Source organism: Manis javanica, chromosome 2 (assembly GCF_040802235.1).
Source record: "Manis javanica isolate MJ-LG chromosome 2, MJ_LKY, whole genome shotgun sequence".
Classification (NCBI taxonomy): domain Eukaryota; kingdom Metazoa; phylum Chordata; class Mammalia; order Pholidota; family Manidae; genus Manis; species Manis javanica.
The window spans coordinates 93,274,207-93,292,178 of record NC_133157.1 but is presented as its reverse complement, the minus strand read 5'-3'; the positions used below and the strand labels follow the sequence as shown (position 1 = coordinate 93,292,178).

The following is a 17,972-nucleotide window of genomic DNA, read 5'->3' as shown; positions in this document are numbered from 1 at the left end:
CCCCCACCCTGATGGGAAAACACAGTACCAGTGCAAGGTGTGCTACCAGGTCTGACCCCAGGCGTGAACCCAGTAGGCACCTGCCCAAAGCGTTTTTACACAATGAAGATGAACTTTGACTTCAGCATGGCACTTCCCTCTTGAAGAGGCTGCTAGCTTCTTGTCACCAGATGTTACATAATCAGCAATCCAGTTCCTTCCCCATAAAACAGGACTGAAACGCTAGTGGGGGCCAATGAGACACCATGTGCGAAAGGGCCCACAAGGGCTCGCACCCTGGGAATTAGCACTGGTCCCATCAAGTACATAAGACAGGAGATCATTGTCCCAAATCTCAAGCCACAGTGAAGCTCATTCTCCCACTGACTGAACACAGGAGTTCTGCTTCATGCAAGATTTGAGGAAGCCCACCGGAGTGCTGACTCAGGATGGGGTCTGGAGCTCAAGAAGCCCACACCCATTTAGGAGTGCTCTGGGGATTTAATGCCACCAAGACTTTAAATAAACACCAGTCCCTCACCAAAGTTTCAAAGGGTAATATGACTCAGGGCACACAAGAGGAAACGCTCCAGTAGCCAGAAGAAGCCAAGTTCAGGCCAGACAGTTGTGACCTGAACAAGATCAGCTAATAGACCAGCTTCTAATGGTTCAAGAAAAACAGTCATTACTGTACAAAAAAATTACAATTATTACTCTATCAAAGACATACTCTTCTGAGTCAAAAAAGAATTTCTCTAAGCAAAGCCAACAGAAAAGTATGCTTTTCTGCTAGCTTTATGGATACCCAAGGAAGGCCAGTGAGACGGCAGTTTGATAAGAGAAGCACTTTTGTGGCCCACCATTATGCACAGGTGTTCACGTTAATTCCTTTGTTGGTTTTTTGGCTTTTTAAGTACTAATTTTCATATAGCAAAATTAACTTTTATTTACTTTTGATGTACAGTTCTATAATTTTAAAATATCACCACTACTAAAGATACCTCGAGACAAATGCTGGGCATAGAAGCCACAGGGCATAAATCTGCAAAGAAGTAAAAAGCTAACCTTTGCAAACAATATGGCTTCTCTCTCACTTACCAACTTTACATTTCCCTGTATGGCCCCGGAAGATGACTGGTTAGCCAGAGACGGGTAAGATTCCTCAAGGGAGGAACAACCTAAGACAGGCACAGTCGCAGGGGGGCCATCAGGTGAGAATTTGGGGATCAACAGAGGTGAGGCTCAGAACCTCACCCCCCCTGCTTCGAGAGAAATCTTCTGCATCCGTGGATGTCTTGCTGCCCTTGTCTAGCCTGGATTAATACTTAGTCCATAGGCACACACCTGATCATCTGATCATCTACATTTGCCTTCTTACAGCACTAAACTATCTTTTCTACCTTTATCTTGCATCTACCTACCACTTCAGCATTTTATTAAAAATAAAAATAATAATAATAATAGGAGAAATGTGGGATCAACATATAAATCAAGTACAAAAATCAAACGAATATTCATATTTGACCTGATTGTTTATAGGTCATATTGCATGATCAAAACCGAAAGTTTCTGTGATGACTGCCCTTGTACTGTTCACCATGTAAGAATTTATTCACTATGTAAGAATTCGTTCACCATGTAAGAACTTGTTCGTTATGCTTCAGAAGATTGGAGACTGACGAGAATTAGGCTTGAGATGGATTAATGATTGTACATTGAGCGTTGACCCCCCTATACTGAATTTTATTGTTGTTAACAACCATTTGATCAATAAATATGAGAGATGCCCTCTCAAAAAAAAAAAAGATACAAACCCCTCCAAAACCACAAAACACCCCAAATAAAAAGGCTTTTGTGGCTCTTTTCTCCAGGAAAAAAAAAAAAAATATATCACCACTACTGTCAGAGTACAGAGCAATCCCATTACCCTAAACGCTCCCCCGTGTTGTGCCTTTAGAGTCACCCCTGCCCCACCCCTACCCCTCCACTCACCACCCAATCTGGTCCCCATCACTACCATCTTATCTTTGTTGGAATGTTAAAGAGAATCCTATTTTAATTTGTCTTCCCTCACTCAACATAGAGCCTTAAAGATTTATGCAAGTTGCTGTGGGAATCCCTTTACTACTAAGTAGGGAAGTGTCATATGGACAGGCCACAGTTTAGTCACCAACTAAAGGGCACTCTGGCTGTTTTCAGTTTGGGCTATTATGGAATAAAACTGTTACGAACTTTCAAGTATGGTTTTTGTGTGAACAAAAGTTTCTCAGCAGCATGATTGCTGGGCCATGGTAAACACTTTTATAAGCAACTGCCACTCTGTTTTCCAGAGTAGCCTGCCCTCTTTATCCCACCAGTCACATGGGACCTTTCCAATTGCTCAGCATTCAGTGATGTCAGTACTGTGTACATTAGCCATTCTAACAGGTATGTAGCATCATGGTTTTCATTCACTTAACCATTTTAATGAGCATCTTTAAAAACAGCTCTCATTGCTTCATTCCCTTGGAGAATGCTGAATGTGAGTTTTTCTGACTGAAAATCATCCTTACTGAACAAACATTGTACCACCCTCAGGGGCTACTGGAGTACATTGGGTTGTTTTCCTTTCTCTAAAATAGCCCCAGAATTACGCCTGCTTTTTATAGCTGTTTTTATCTTCTCCCTTGTGAAGTGCCACTTCTTGCTATTAATGGTGCTCTGGTCTCTGGCAGTCTCTCCCTTTTGTCAAGCTGAGTTTAGAAGCAGATAACTAAGCATAACAGAGCTGCATCTGAAAAGGAGAAGGCAGTCTATGAGGGAGAGAACTTGACTCTTATGAGGAAAGAAAGCCATACCAAAACTTCCTGACCTCTCATTTGGCTGCTAAGAAATTTGTAGTAGCTAAGTTTCTTAGGTGTTTTCCTGAAAGGTAAGGCTGCCAGGGTTAATTGGCCACCCGGTGTTTGAGTCATTACTTTATTAATCTGTGCAATTAATAATATACTATGACTTATTAGGTGTTAAGGGCTGATCTAAAGCAAAATGATTATAGACAAAAGTATCATGTCCAGAAACCTAAGTGGAAGAAATGACCTTAACTCTAGTTTAAATCTAGTTTCCAAACACTTATTCCCACTTCCGTCAAAATTCTGAGCACCTAGTGGGCAAACAAGACAGTCACAGGGGTGCAAAGGTAAAGATAAAAAGAAATTTTACAATTAAAAAAGAATTCATCAGCTCTTTAAAAAGATAGAGCAACCACACTGAATCTGATCCCTCGTAATATGCACACTCCTTACAAAGTCACTCGATCAAAAAGCCCATCCCGTCTTTTCGGTGGTGGCTTCCGCCTCTGCATACCCTGGGACTCCTGGGCGGTGGCGCCTCTGGGAGCCGGCCCTGCCCGCCTCCGGGACAGCCCAGGCTCCAGGGCAGAGAATGCCAACCGCGGCCCTGCCCCTCACCCCAGCTTCTTCGGGGGCTGCACGCTGTCTCTGCCAGGCTCACAGACCAATCGTCGGGCTCCTCCAGCCTCCTGGACCCTCAGCCTCAGACACCCTGTCACCAATTGCAACAGGGCCGGGGTGGGACTTCCGCTATCGCTTTAGGTTAACCACCACCATCTCAGCAAGGCAGGGGGCAGTCAGGAAGAGTTTGAATTTCACAAAGTTTGGGCTCAAACACAGTTTCAGGCAGAAACAAAAGAAGAACAAACAAGTTAGAAGACTTAGTGACAAGAGCCAGAAACCAAAACAGCCCCTTCAAAATTTTTAAAAGAACACCAGGAAAAAGGAAGCAGTCAAAACTGAAGTCCAGGGTCCCTGATCTGCATGTTATCTCCACCTTGGCTGCGGGGATCTGCAGCTGCCTGGCCAGGCTTGGCTGCCTCCGGCTACCTGGGCGCGGCGGGGCCGCACACGGGCGCCCACGCCCTCGCCTCACTCTGAACCGCGCGTGGCTCAGACTCCACCCCAGAACTGACCAAATCCCACCATGTCTAATCCACGAGTCTTTGGCATCCGACACAACAAATCAGGCAACTTATCTAAAACCGTCTCCGTGCAGGACCTAGACAGCCCTCCGCTCTCGAGAGGGACACCTCCGCGGGCGCCGTCCCCGCGGGCTGGGCCCTCCCGTCGCTGGGCAGCCCACCTGCTCCCACGACCGACCTGTTGCGGCCCGGGCACCGCCGCACCTGGCGGACAGCTGGCGTCCACCTCACGGCCCTCGGGAACGCAGGTTATCCCGGGCCAGGCGCCGGCCGGCCCCCCGCACCCGTAGCCCAGGTCCACGCCAAGCCCCGACCGCCGCGGGCCCTGCTCCCGAGCCGCGCCGACCCCAGCCCACCCGGAACCCGGCGCCCCGGCCCGTGTCGACACGCGCCCGCCGCACCTTGACGTGGAAGCGGATGAGTGCCAGGCGGATGCAGTGCGCCATGCACACGGGCGGCAGGAACCAGACCTTGGGCGGCGGGGTGCCCTTGTTCTGGACATGGCTGACGATCTGCTGCGCCGTCTGGCGCTCGTTGCCCTGCCGCTTAACCCACTCGTGCAGCCGCGCCTTTTCGAGCGCGCCGTTGAAGAAAACGAAGAGCTCGATGTTGCCGCCGAAGCAGGCCTTGGCCAGCGCGGCCAGGTAGCCGAGCATGTGGTTCCACTGGCCGCCGCTCACCCAGTCAGTGTAGAAGCCGCCGTAGAGGCGGTGCAGGCAGTTGTCGGCATCCACCAGCAGGCGCAGCGGCGTGTGCGGGGGCCGCTGCCGCCCGCCGCCCACCAGGCTGCCCCGGGCCAGCTTCTGCAGCTCCACCGGCACCACGGCGCTCGGGCAGTGCTTCTCGATGTAGTCCTGGAAGCCCTGCACGCCCATGGCGGCGGCGGCGGCGGCGTGCGCGGGGCGACGGGGCGGCGGGGCCGGGGGCGGCGGGGCCGTGGCGCGGCCGGCGGCGCGGGCTCTAGGGGGGGCCGGGGCGGGCCGCGGGGTCGCTCATGGCCGCTGCGGCCGCCATGTGCTGCCGCCTCCCAGGGCCATGGCGGGAGGGACCTGCGCGGTGCGCCGCTCCAGGCCCAGGCCAGGCTAAGGCGGCCGCGCGCGGGCGGCGGCGGCGGCGGGGCGGGGCGGCGCGAGCTGACGCACGCGGGCCGGCGGAGGGCGGAAGGGGCGGTGCCGCGACCGCGGCCGGGACCCGAGACCGGCCCGGCCTCCAGCTGGGCCCGGTGTGCAGGGAGGCTGCGCGGCCGGGCCAGGGCACCGCCGGCCGCGTCCCCATCCCCGCGCCGGAGCCGGACACCCCCAGGAGGCCCCGTCCGCGCCTCCGGGGTCCCGGCACCTGAGGAAGCACCTTCCTCTTACCGGGTGCCGGTCACCCCGAAGGTGCCGCTCCTTATCCCCAGGGTCCCATCACTCCGTAGAGAGGTCTGGTCTTCATACCCGGAGCCGGTCCTTGAGGGGGCCGCGCCCCTTCCCCGAGGACCTGTCACCCCGGGAGGGCCGCGTTCTCGTCCCCGGGGGCCCGTCACCCTGTGGAGGCTGTGCCCTCGTCCCCCCCAGGGGTTCCTTCCTGTCCCGAGTCTAGTCCCCCGAGGTGACCGTGCTGGCCGGCCCTCCGCCGTACTCGCCGTCCAGCAGCCTGGGCTGCAAGCAACGCGCAGGGCCCTGGGGGCCAGTGGCCTCCGCACTCCGCCCCTGAGGCCGGCCCTCCGAGGGGACCGACATGAGTCTTGGAAGGGCCTGTCAGGATCTCTGCCCCGGAGCGCTACAGTAATTGCTTTAAAATGAGGTTAATACTAAAGTGCGTTATGCTGTAATAAAACGTTTTTAAAATCAGACTGACGTCTTGCAGAACGAAGCATATTTAGAAGCTCAGAACCTTTAAGAGTCCGGAAGTGGAGGTTTGCCTTCCCCCAGTTCCTCCATCTATTCCTTTCTGGAGAAACCTTCACCAAGGGACAGGCCCAGGGGCCAACTGCAGAGCAGGTAAGCCTGTGCAGTCTAGGCTCCAAGGAGCGCCCCGGCTCTGTCCCTGAAAAGACAAGTTGAATTTTGTAGTTTCTCTTCGTACAGCCTCATCTCAAACACAGGTCAGTGTGATATATATATAAGTAGAGTGCTTTTGGTATTTTGATAAGTGCATATAATTTTTTTAAAACAGACTCTGGCAAGTTAAACCACTTACCCATGCACAAAATCAGTGGTGAAGCCAGGAGCATATGTTATTTAGAAGTATAATTAGCCATTTAAAGCCAGAAATATCCAAATTTCCTTCTACAACCCAGGGCAGGTTCCCAAGATTAAGAGTAGTTTTAGTCACTCATTATATTTTAATTTATAGTCTTCCATTCCATTCCATTATTGCATTCCATTTATTTACCTTCACTATATACTGTTCTTTATTTCTTTGAAATATGCTTGCTTTTAAAATTTTTTTAATGCTTTTGTGCCAGTATCTGGGATTCTGGGAATAAATTTATTTTCACCTTAAGATAGTATGAAGTATTAAGGTTCTGAAATCAGACTACCAAATCTGTCTTGTCCTCTGTGCCCTTACAAAAATTACTTAACCTTTTTAAGTTTTAAATCTTGTTTTTTATTATCTGTATAATGAGGATATTAATAGTACTCACTTCCCAGAATGTTAAAGATTAAATGATAATTTGTGTGCTTACCACACAGCAAATGCTAAACAAATGTTGACTTTTGTAATTATTACTTAAACATGCTATAATTGTATAGACTTTATGCTTGAGAACATGTGACTACTTATTTTACTTTTTTGAAACTTTAAAATTCTCATAAATATAAAACATAAAATTCATTTCTGCTTACTTTCCCTATTTAACTATGTGTTTACCTTTTTAAAAAAACTTATTCTTTTATATCTTGAGTAACATTATTATTAATGGCTGGCAAAATGTTTGACAAATATTTTATATCATCTGCATCATCTGCTGTAATTCAGAGGTTGGTTGAAGTTAAATTTTTTAAATATTGAGGTAAAAGTAAACATCTGTATTTAATATCTAATAAAAAGTTGTAATATCTTCTTGAATGATATGACATGACAATTAATGATTGAGGACTCTCATGTTCCAACCACTTTATCTTTGGACAGTTCACTTAAAGCATATGAAAAAACTTAATTTCACCAAGCGATTGCAACACAAGTGAGTAAAAATCTGAAAAGTAAACAAAAATGCTAATATAAGGATATGGCCCATACTTCACAAAAATTACAAAAAGAAATCTCAGGAAAAAGTTATAATTAATAGACACAGTGTGCAAAAATTACCAATGCCAGGAATACTTTCAGCCCTTTCACATTTCAACCAGGTTGCTTTTGGTAAAGTTATCTACAGCCCTAAGTAGGAAAATACTATCTTTACACAATTCTTTCCAGACCAAAGTGTTCTACAATAGAATGGTACCCTTAATTAATATTTTACTTAATTGAGGCTTCTAGCCACCAGCAATTTAAAGGTAAGTATTCATTATTTCAAGTAAGGTGCTAGAGATCCTGCTCCCACTTATATAATCATTAGCATGTATTAGGAGAACAGCAGGTTCCTGGCTAAGTGTGGAATCTGTGATCCTGAAAAAGAGCAAATTAATTCCAGCTTGGTTGGCATCTGAACCTATAACATTTACCTAGCACTAGGCTCTAACCTGTTAGCTGGTTGTCTTTTTAAGTGACCTGGAAGAGCACACAGGTATCTCCACAAGCTTTGGCATTCTGCAGCTAGAAAGTGCTTTTTGACTTTAGTTACATGGATTAAAAGTACTGTTTTCCTCGCAGCTGTGAATTTATTTTCTTTCAGCCATAATTTTTTAACAGGTATACAGTGATAGTTTTAAATTGCAAGTCAGTGGGAAAGCATAAGCAACTTTCATAAATTCACTTTCCATGCACTCTTCAAGAATAGAGGGAGTTCCCAGACTCCTGGCTGATAAACACTGTCATCTAATCAGCCAGTTGCCGTCCCAGGTGAAGGGTAGCTGCCCTCCTTGATCACTGTCATTTCCCTTCCGTATTACAGCTGGGGGTTCTTTGGCACTCATTCTTTCTGAAGTCTGCAAAGAACTGTCTGTGACCCTCTCCACCACTTGTGGGAGTGCCCCCTGGCCTTCCTAGAATTTCCTGAGCATCCCCACATCCACCCTTTCTCCCAGAGAGACTAAGGCATCAGACTCAGTGTTGCCTCCCACCCGTGCCACCAGGAACTGCTCAGCAGAGTGGATAAACATCCACAGGGTGCTTTGGGAGGCAGTACTCAGTTGGGCAACTTGGATAGAAAAATTTGGTGGTCATCTCTTCAATACTCCCTGATGGAATCTTACAAATATATTTATTTTTTTAGTAAACTAAATTTATTGTGAAATATGATATTAATCAAATGAGAAATTTGTTTTAAACCACTAAGTAATTCCCATCCATAAACACAAAAGCATTTTAAGATTTAATTATTTGGAGACTAGTTATCATTAAATAGTCAACATTTGTAGACACCATAAAAGTGTTTCTAGAGGGAGCCATTCTCTCCCACCAAAATATGAAAAGCACCATGCTGAAACACATGAGCCTGATCTCCAGGGAGTCTAGGCCTCAAACACTGGTGCGAGCACACTGTCATCCTCTGGAAACTGGGCTGAGGCTCCCTGCACAGCCTCTGCCGCCAAAGAAAGAGCTCAGGGCTGCTGTGGGACTCTCAGAATGCAAGTACCTCTGGAAGCTGGGACAACATTCTGCCCTAAATGCAGATACCCACTGTGGGGAGGAGTAGCGTGAGCCCGGAACCCACTAGAGGCAAGAAGCCCCTCCTCCCCTGCTGTGCACTGCCTCAAGCCCATCCCTCTCCCCCGAAGGTCCCAGGGAGGTGGTGCAGGTAGTCATCATCCACATCAGAGCAATGGGGGTAAGGTGTTCAACACAATCCTGAGACTTTGTCTATTGCAGATACCTCCACTTTTGTTAGACCAGGAAGTGTTGTAGTATTTAAAAATGTCCATGCTGATTAAAAAAATATATTCAGCTCAATAATCTTATCCTAACATTTACTTTACTTGAGCCATACTGTCCAAAATAGTGACTACTAGCCATATGTGGCATTATTGAGCAATTGATGTATACAACTGAGAAACTAAATTTTTATTACATTTAACTTTAATTAATTTAAATAGCTACATGTGGCTAGTGGCTACTGTGTGAAACGAGTTCCTAAGGAACTCAGCAGTTGCATCAGTCTAGCCCCATATTAGATTATATTTAGCATGATTTATATAAATTAGTGACACCTCAAAATGACATCACATTTGTACAGTTCTTTATAGTTTAGAAATGACCTTTTCTTTAAAAAAAATGCTCTTCAGCTCTCTAATGAATGGCTAGATACTTGTAGGAATGTAGAAATTCAAAATAAGGCTACTCCCCTACATCTTCAACATATACTCTGTTGAGTTCTCACCACCTAGGGCATGTACTACCAAATGCCTTTCCAATTTGTTGGTAGTCCTTAGAATATTTTGCTCACACCAGATTCCTTAACCAAGTTGTTACCTGACCAGCACAGTGTACCTCAAGACTGACTTTCTGAGGTCTGGGAAGGCCTGTGAGTAGAGCGCACGCCTATGTTGGTCATCATAGCAGACCTCTTTTAAAGGTTACTCGCACAGTCCTGTAGTCAACAAAACAGCCAGGTCAACCAAAAAGACCACTGAAAACCTCATGCCTAGACAGGCAAGTTAGCATATTGCACCATTTGTCTGTTTGGGCTGTTAAGTCACAAGCCACAGAAACAGCTCTATCTTATATAAGCAAAAAGTCATTTATTACAAGTATAGTAAGAACTCACAAGTCAATTTATGAAAGTTGCAGAACCAGGATTAACAAGTGGAATGAGGAAGCAGAGCCACTAGGGGATATAAAAATATGGGTACTAATGAAACTGAACTCAACAATCTTCCTGAAAGAGTTCAAAATAAAAATCATAAACATGCTCATGGAGGTACAGAAAAGTATTCAAGAACTCAGGAACGAATTTAACATGGAGATTTAATCATTAAGAAATTCCATATTTGAAATGAAATATAAAATGGAGGGCTTTAAAAGCAAGCTGGATGTACTAGAAGAGACAGTAAATGGAATAGAAATTAGAGAAGAGGAATACAAAGAAGCTGAGGCACAGAGAAAAAAGGATCTCTAAGAATGAAAGATTATTGAGAGAACTGTGTGACCAATCCAAAAGGAACAGTATTCACATTATAGGGGTACCAGAAGAAGAAGAGAGAGAAAAGGGGATAGAAAGTGTCATTGAGGAGGTAATTGCTGAAAACATCCCCAATCTGGGAAGGAGATAGTCTCTCAAACCATGGAGGTGCACAAATCTCCCAATAAAAGGGACCCAAAGAAGACAACATCAAGACATATAATAATTAAAATGGCAAAGATCAAGGATAAAGACAGACTTTTAAAAGCACTTAGAGAGAAAATAAAGGTCACATACAAAGGAAAACCCATCAGGCTATCATCAGACTTCTCAACAGAAACCTTACATGCAAGAAGGGAATGGCATAATATATTTAATGCAATGAAGCAGAAGGTCCTCGAACCAAGAATACTGTACCCAGCAAGATTATCATTTGAATTTGAAGGAGGGATTAAACAATTTTCAGATAAGCAAAAGCTGAGAGAATTTACCTCCCACAAACCACCACTACAGTGCATTTTGGAGGGACTGCTATAGATGGAAGTATGCCTAAGGCTAAATAGATGTCACCAGAGGAAATAAAACCAGAGGAAAGTAGAACAATTAATTACTAAGCAGATGCAAAATCAAATCAACTACATGAAAAGTCAACCAAGGGATACACAAAGAGTACAGAATATAATACCTAACATATAAAGAATAGAGAAGGAAGAAAAAGGAGGGAAAAAAACACACAGAACCTTTGCACATTGTCTTTTTAATGGCATACAAGGTGAGTTAAATTACACTGTTAGATAGGAAGGTAATTACTCTTAAGCCTTTGGAAACCGTGAATCTAAAGCCTACAATGGCAATAAGTACATACCTATCGATAATCACCCTAAATGTAAATAGTCTGAATGCACCAATGACCCATCTATATGCTGCCTACAAGAGACTCACTTCAAACACAAAGACATACACAGATTGAAAGTAAAGGGATGGAAAAAGAAATTTCATGCAACTAATAAGGAGAAAAAAGCAGGAGTTGCATTACTTGTATCAGAATTAAAGAGGGAAACAGAATGCAATGCATTCATTTTAAGAGACTTCAACACACCACTCACTCCAAAGCACAGACCAACCAGACACAAAATAAGTAAAGAGGCAGAGGAACTGAACAACATGTTAGAACAGATGGACCTAGAAGACATCTACAGAACACTCCATCCAAAAGCAACATGATACATATTCTTCTCAAGTGTACATGGATCATTTTCAAGAATAGATCATATAATAGGCCACAAAAACAGCATTGGTAAATTCAAAAAGATTGAAATTGTACCAACCAGCTTCTCAGATCACAAAGGAATGAAACTAGAAATAAATTACACAAAGAAAATGAAAAAGCCCATAAACACATGGAGGCTTAATAACATTCTCCTAAATAATCAATGGATCAATGAACAAATAAAAACAGAGATCAAGCAATATATGGAGACAAATGACAACAATAATTCAACACTGCAAAATTTGTGGGACACAGTGAGGGCTGTGCTAAGAGGGAAGTATATTACAATACAGGCCTACCTGAGGAAAGAACAATCCCAAATGAACAGCCTAACTCACAATTAATGAAACTAGAAAAAGCAGAACAAATGAGGTCCAAAGTCAGTAGGACAGACATAATAAAGATTAGAGCACAAATAAATAAAATCAAGAAGAATAAAACAACAGAAAGAATCAATGAAATCCAGAGCTGGTTCTTTGAGAAATTAAACAAAATAGATAAACCCCTAGCCAGACTTATCAAGAGAAAAAGAGAGTCTACACACATAAACAGAATCAGAAATGAGAAGGGAATAAATCACTACTGACACCACAGAAATACAAAGAATTATTAGAGAATACTATGAAAATTTATGTGGTAACATACTGGATAACCTAGAAGAAATGAAGAACTTTCTAGAAAAATACAACCTTCCAAGGCTGGCCCAGGAAGAAACAGAAAATCTGAGTTGACAAATTACCAGCATGGAAATTGAATTGGTAATCAAAAAACTACCTAAGAACAAAACCCCTAGACCAAATGGTTTCACTGCTGAATTTTATCAAACATTTAGTGAAGACCTAATACCCATCCTCCTTAAAGTTTTCCAAAAAGTAGAAGAGGAGGGAATACTCCCAAACTTATTCTACAAAGCCAACATCACTTTAATACCAAAACCAGGGAAAGACACTGCAAGAAAAGAAAATTACATGCCAGTATACCTGACGAACATAGATGCAAAATTATTCAACAAAATATCAGCAAGCCAAATTTAAAAATACATCAAAAAGATCATCCACCATGTTCAAGTGGGATTCATCCCATGGATGCAAGGATGGTACAGTATTTGAAAATCTATCAACATCATCCACCACATCAAAAAAAAAGGACAAAACAACATGATCATCTCCATAGATACTGAAAAAGCATTCGATAAAATTCAACATCCATTCATGATAAAAACTCTCCACAAAATGGATATGGAGGGCAAGTACCTCAACATAATAAAGGCCAAATATGACAAACCCACAGCCAACATCATACTTAACAGGGAGAAGCTGAAAGCTTTTCCTTTAAGATTGGGAACAAGACAAGAATGCCCATTCTGCCCATATTTATTCAACATACTTTGGGAGGTCCTAGCCACAGCAACCAGAAAACACAAAGAAATAAAAGGCATCCAGATTGGCAAGGAAGAAGTCAAATTATCCCTGTTTGCAGATGACATGATATTGTACATAAAAAACCCTAAAGAATCCACTGCAAAATTACTAAATTTAATATCTTAATTCAACAGAGTTGCGGGATACAAAATTAATACACAGAAGCCTCTTGCATTCCTATACACTAATTATGAACTAGCAGAAAGAGAAATCAGGAAAACAATGCCATTCACAACTACATCACAAAGAATAAAATACCTAGGAATAAAGCTAACCAAAGAAGTGAAAGACCTATATGCTGAAAACTACAAGACACTCATGAGAGAAATTAAAGAAGATACCAATAAATGGAAACACATCCCGTGCTCATGGATAGGAAGAATTAGTATAGTCAAAATGGCCCTCCTGCCTAAAGCAATCTACAGATTCAATGCAATGCCTATCAAAATGCCAACAGTACACTTCAACAAATTAGAGCAAATAGTTCTAAAACTCATATGGAACCACAAAAGACCTCAAATAGCCAAAGGAATCCTGAGAAGGAAGAATAAAGTGGGGGAAATTATGCTCCCTGACTTCAAGCTCTACTACAAAGCCACAGTAATCAAGACAATTTGGCACTGGCATAAGAACGGACCTATAGACCAATGGGACAGTCTAGAGAGCCCAGATGTAAACCCACACATATATGTTCAATTAATATATGATAAAGGAGCCATGGATATACAATGGGGAAATGACAGCCTCTTCAACAGCTACTGTGGCAAAACTGGAAAGCTGTATGTAAGAGAATGAAACTGGATTATTGTCTAACCCCACACACAAAAGAAACCTCGAAATGGATCAAAGATATGAAGGTAAGTCATGAAACCATAAAACTCTTTAAAAAATATAGGCAAAAATCTCTTGCATAAAACATGAGCAACTTTGTCATTAACAAATCTCCCTGGGCAAGGGAAACAAAATAAAAAATGAACAAGTGGGACTATATCAAGCTAAAAAGCTTCTGTACTGCAAAGGACACCACCAGCAGAAGAAAAAGACATCCTACAGTATGGGAGAATACATTCATAAATGACATATCCGATAAGGGGTTGACATCCAAATTATATAAAGAGCTCATACACCTTGACAAACAAAAGGCATATAAGCCAATTAAAAAATGGGCAGAGGACCTGAAAGATACTTCTCCAAAGAAGAAACACAGGTGGTCAACAGGGAAATGAAAAGATGCTCCACATCGCTAATCATCAGAGAAATGCAAATTGAAACCACAATGTGATATCACCTCACACCAGTTAGGATGGCCACCATCCAAAAGACAGAAAACAACAAATGTTGGCGAGGACATGGAGAAAGGGGAACCCTCCTACACTGCTGGTGGGAATGTAAATTAGTTCAAACATTGTGGAAAGCAGTATGGAGGTTCCTCGAAAAACTAAAAATAGAAATACCATTTTACCTAGGAATTCCACTCCTAGGAATTTACCCTAAGAATGCAGGACCCCAGTTTTAAAAAGACATATGTGCCCCTATGTTTATTGCAGCACTATTTACAATAGCCAAGAAATGGAAGCAACCTAGGTGTCCATCAGTAGATGAATGGATAAAGAAGATGTGGTACATATACACAATGGAATATTATTCAGCCATAAGAAGAAAACAAATTCTACCATTTGCAACAACATGATGGAGCTAGAGGGTATTATGCTCAGTGAAATAGGCCAATCAGAGAAAGACAAGTATCAAATAATTTCACTCATGTGTGGTATATAAGAACAAAGCAAAAACTGAAGGAACAAAACAGCAGCAGAGTCACAGAGCCCAATAATGGACTAACAAGTACCAAAGGGAATGGGACTGGGGATGATGGGTGGGAAGGGAGGGATATGGATGAAAAAGGGGCATTATGATTAGCAGACATAATGTAGTGGGGTGGGGGACACAGGGAAGGCAGTATAACAGGGAAGACAAGTAGTAACTCTGTAGCATCTTGCTATGCTGATGGACAGTGACTGTAGTGGGGTAGGTGGTGGGGTCTTGATAAGAGGGGGAGTCTAGTAACCATAATATTGCTCATGTAATTGTGCATTAGTGATACCAAAATAAAATTAAATTAAAAATATGTGGCTACTGACGACAGCATGAATGAACTTGATATTTCCTGTCCTGTGACTCAAGATTCAAAGCCAAGGGGGAAAGTTGAATGCACCAAACTTAGGTAAAATATCTCTAACCTTACAGTGAAAAGAATATGGCTTCTTTAGTTTTAACATGGAGAACGTCTCACAGAAACTATGCAACTTCTGAGAAAACTGTCTGGGTACCTTAGGAAGGAAAAGGAATGCCACATGTCCAAAATAGACATATGTTCATGACATACATAATAAGACTCTTCCTATACCCTGCCCTTAAAAGATTTACATGCTATAAAGATGCTATTCTAAATCTTAAGTCACTGATTATATACTGAATCACAGCCAAGCCACATGTATAAACTATCCTATTTTAATTTGATCTACTTGTCTTTTGTTGCATTTATATAGCTCACCACAAATTCACTTAACGACGCTGAGATACAAATATCTATAGCTAATCACAAAGGTTCTCATAAGAAACATGATGAAACTCCTTTCAACTATCAACATACACTATGACATCCCCATTACCTACAAGTCTGGAAATCTAATGCCAAATAGGGTTAACATATAGTAGTTTAACCCATTAAGTAGATGATTATGAAGCATTCATATTTTTCATATTTGTAAGGTACATATTGTAATTCAAATTTACATCTTACTCTCCAAAGCTCACACTCTACTAAGAAAAGATAAAATATGTTCATATATAATTTGTATTACCAAGAAGGATATTGATTAGTGCCAAAGGAGAGGTCAGAGACTATATCCTAAGAGATTATATGAGGAAGATGATTTTCTTGGTACCATTAATGTACAATTACATGAGCAACATTATGCTTAATAGACTCCCCCCATTATCAAGTCCCCACCACATACCCCATTACAGTTACTGTCCATCAGCTTAGTAAGATGCTATAGAATCAGTACTTGTCTTCTCAGTGTTATACTGCCTTCCCCATGCCTTCCCCTAAACTATGTGTGCTAATTGTAATGCCTCTTTTTCCCCCTTATCCCTCCCTTCCCACCCATCCTTCCCAATCCCTTTCCTTTGGTAACTGTTAGTCCATTCTTGGGTTCTGTGATGCTGCTGCTGTTTTGTTCCTTCAGTTTTTGCTTTGTTCTTATGCACCACACATGAGAAATCATTTGATACTTGTCTTTCTCAGCCTGGCTTATTTCACTGAACACAATACCCTCTAGCTCCATCCATGTTGTTGCAAGTGATAGAATTTGTTTTCTTCTTGTGGCTGAATAATACTCCATTGTGTGTATGTACCACATCTTCTTTATCCATTCATCTACTGATGGACACCTAGGTTGCTTCCGTTTCTTGGCTATTGTAAATAGTGCTGGATACAAATAGGGGCACATATGTCTTTTTAAAACTGGGGTCCTGCATTCTTAGGGTAAATTCCTAGGAGTGGAATTCCTGAGTCAAATGGTACTTCTATTTTTAGTTTTTTGAGAAAACTCCATACTGCTTTCCACAATGGTTGAACTAATTTACATTCCCACCAGCAGTGTAGGAGGGTTCCCCTTTCTCCACATCCTCACTAAAATTTCTTGTCTGTCCTTTGGAGGTGGCCATCCTAACTGGTGTGAGGTGATATCTCATTGTGGTTTTAATTTGCATTTCTCTGATGATTAGCGATGTGGGGCATCTTTTCATGTGCCTGTTGGACATCTGAATTTCCTCTTTGGAGACGTGTCTGTTCAGCAACTCTGCCCATTTTTTAATTGGCTTATTTGCCTTTTGTTTGTCGAAGTGCATGAGCTCTTTATATAATTTGGCTGTCAACCCCTTATCAGATATGTCATTTATGAATATATTCTCCCATACTGTAGGATGTCTTTCTGTTCTACCAATGGTGTCCTTTGCAGTACAGAAGGTTTCTAGTTCGATATAGTCCCACTTGTTCATTTTTGCTTTTGTTTCCCTTGCCTGGGGAGATATGTTAATGAAGAAGTTGCTCATGTTTTATGCCAGAGATTTTTGCCTATGTTTTTTTCTAAGAGTTTTATGGTTTCATGACTTACATTCAAGTCTTTGACCCATTTTGAGTTTAGTTTTGTCTATGGGTTTAAACAATGATCCAGTTTCATTCTCCTGCACATAGCTCTCCAGTTTTGCCAACACCAGCTGTTGAAGAGGCTGTCATTTCACCCATTGTATATCCATGGCCCATTTATCATATATTAATTGACCATATAGGGTTGGGTTAGTATCTGGGCTCTCTATTCTGTTCCACTGGTGTATGGGTCTGTTCTTGTTTCAATAACAAATTGTCTTGATTACTGTGGCTTTGTAGTAGAGCTTGAAGTCGGGAAGTGAGATCCCCCCTGCTTTATTCTTCCTTCTCAGGATTACTTTGGCTATTTGGGGTCTTTGGTGGCTTTATATGAATTTTAGAACTATTTGTTCCAGTTCATTGAGGAATGCTGTTGGTATTTCGGTATGGATAGCATTGAATCTGTAGATTGATTTAGGCAGGAGGGCCATTTTTACAATATTAATTCTTCCTACCCAACAGCATGGGATGAATTTCCATTTATTAGTGTCCTCTTTAATTTCTCTTAGGAGTATCTTGTAGTTTTCAGGGTATAGGTCTTTCACTTCCTTGGTTAGGTTTATTCCTGGGTATTTTATTCTTTTTGATGCAATTGTGAACAGAATTGTCTTCCTGATTTCTCTTTCTGCTAGTTCATCATTGTTGTACAGGAATGCAACAGATTACTTTTTATTAATTTTGTATCCTGCAACTTTGCTGAATTCAGATATTAGTTCTAGTAGTTTTGGGGTGGATTCTTTAGTGTTTTTTATGTAAAATATCATGTCATCTGCAGACAGTGACAGTTTGTCTTCTTCCTTACCAATCTGGGTGCCTTTCATTTGTTTGTGTTATCTGATAGCCATGGCTAGGACCTCCAGTACAACACTGAATAAAATTGGGGAGAGTGAGCATCCCTGTCTTGTTCCCAATCT

At 42.5% G+C, this 17,972-nt stretch overlaps 1 protein-coding gene across 5 annotated transcripts in view; it reads right to left on the bottom strand.

The window, feature by feature from the left end:
- FAM120A (family with sequence similarity 120 member A) overlaps positions 1–5,038 on the bottom strand; it is a 134,373-nt gene extending 129,335 nt beyond the window's left edge. For 3 of the 5 annotated variants that reach the window (XM_036991171.2, XM_036991172.2, XM_036991173.2), the window contains exon 1: positions 4,354–5,032. In XM_036991171.2, the coding sequence (XP_036847066.1) occupies positions 4,354–4,827 (474 nt within the window). In that variant the 5' untranslated portion in view covers positions 4,828–5,032. Of the gene's footprint in view, positions 1–4,353 lie in introns of all 5 variants that reach the window. The other 2 variants (XM_036991174.2, XM_036991170.2) reach the window with 2 other exon arrangements.
- Between the last annotated feature and the right edge of the window lie 12,934 nt (positions 5,039–17,972).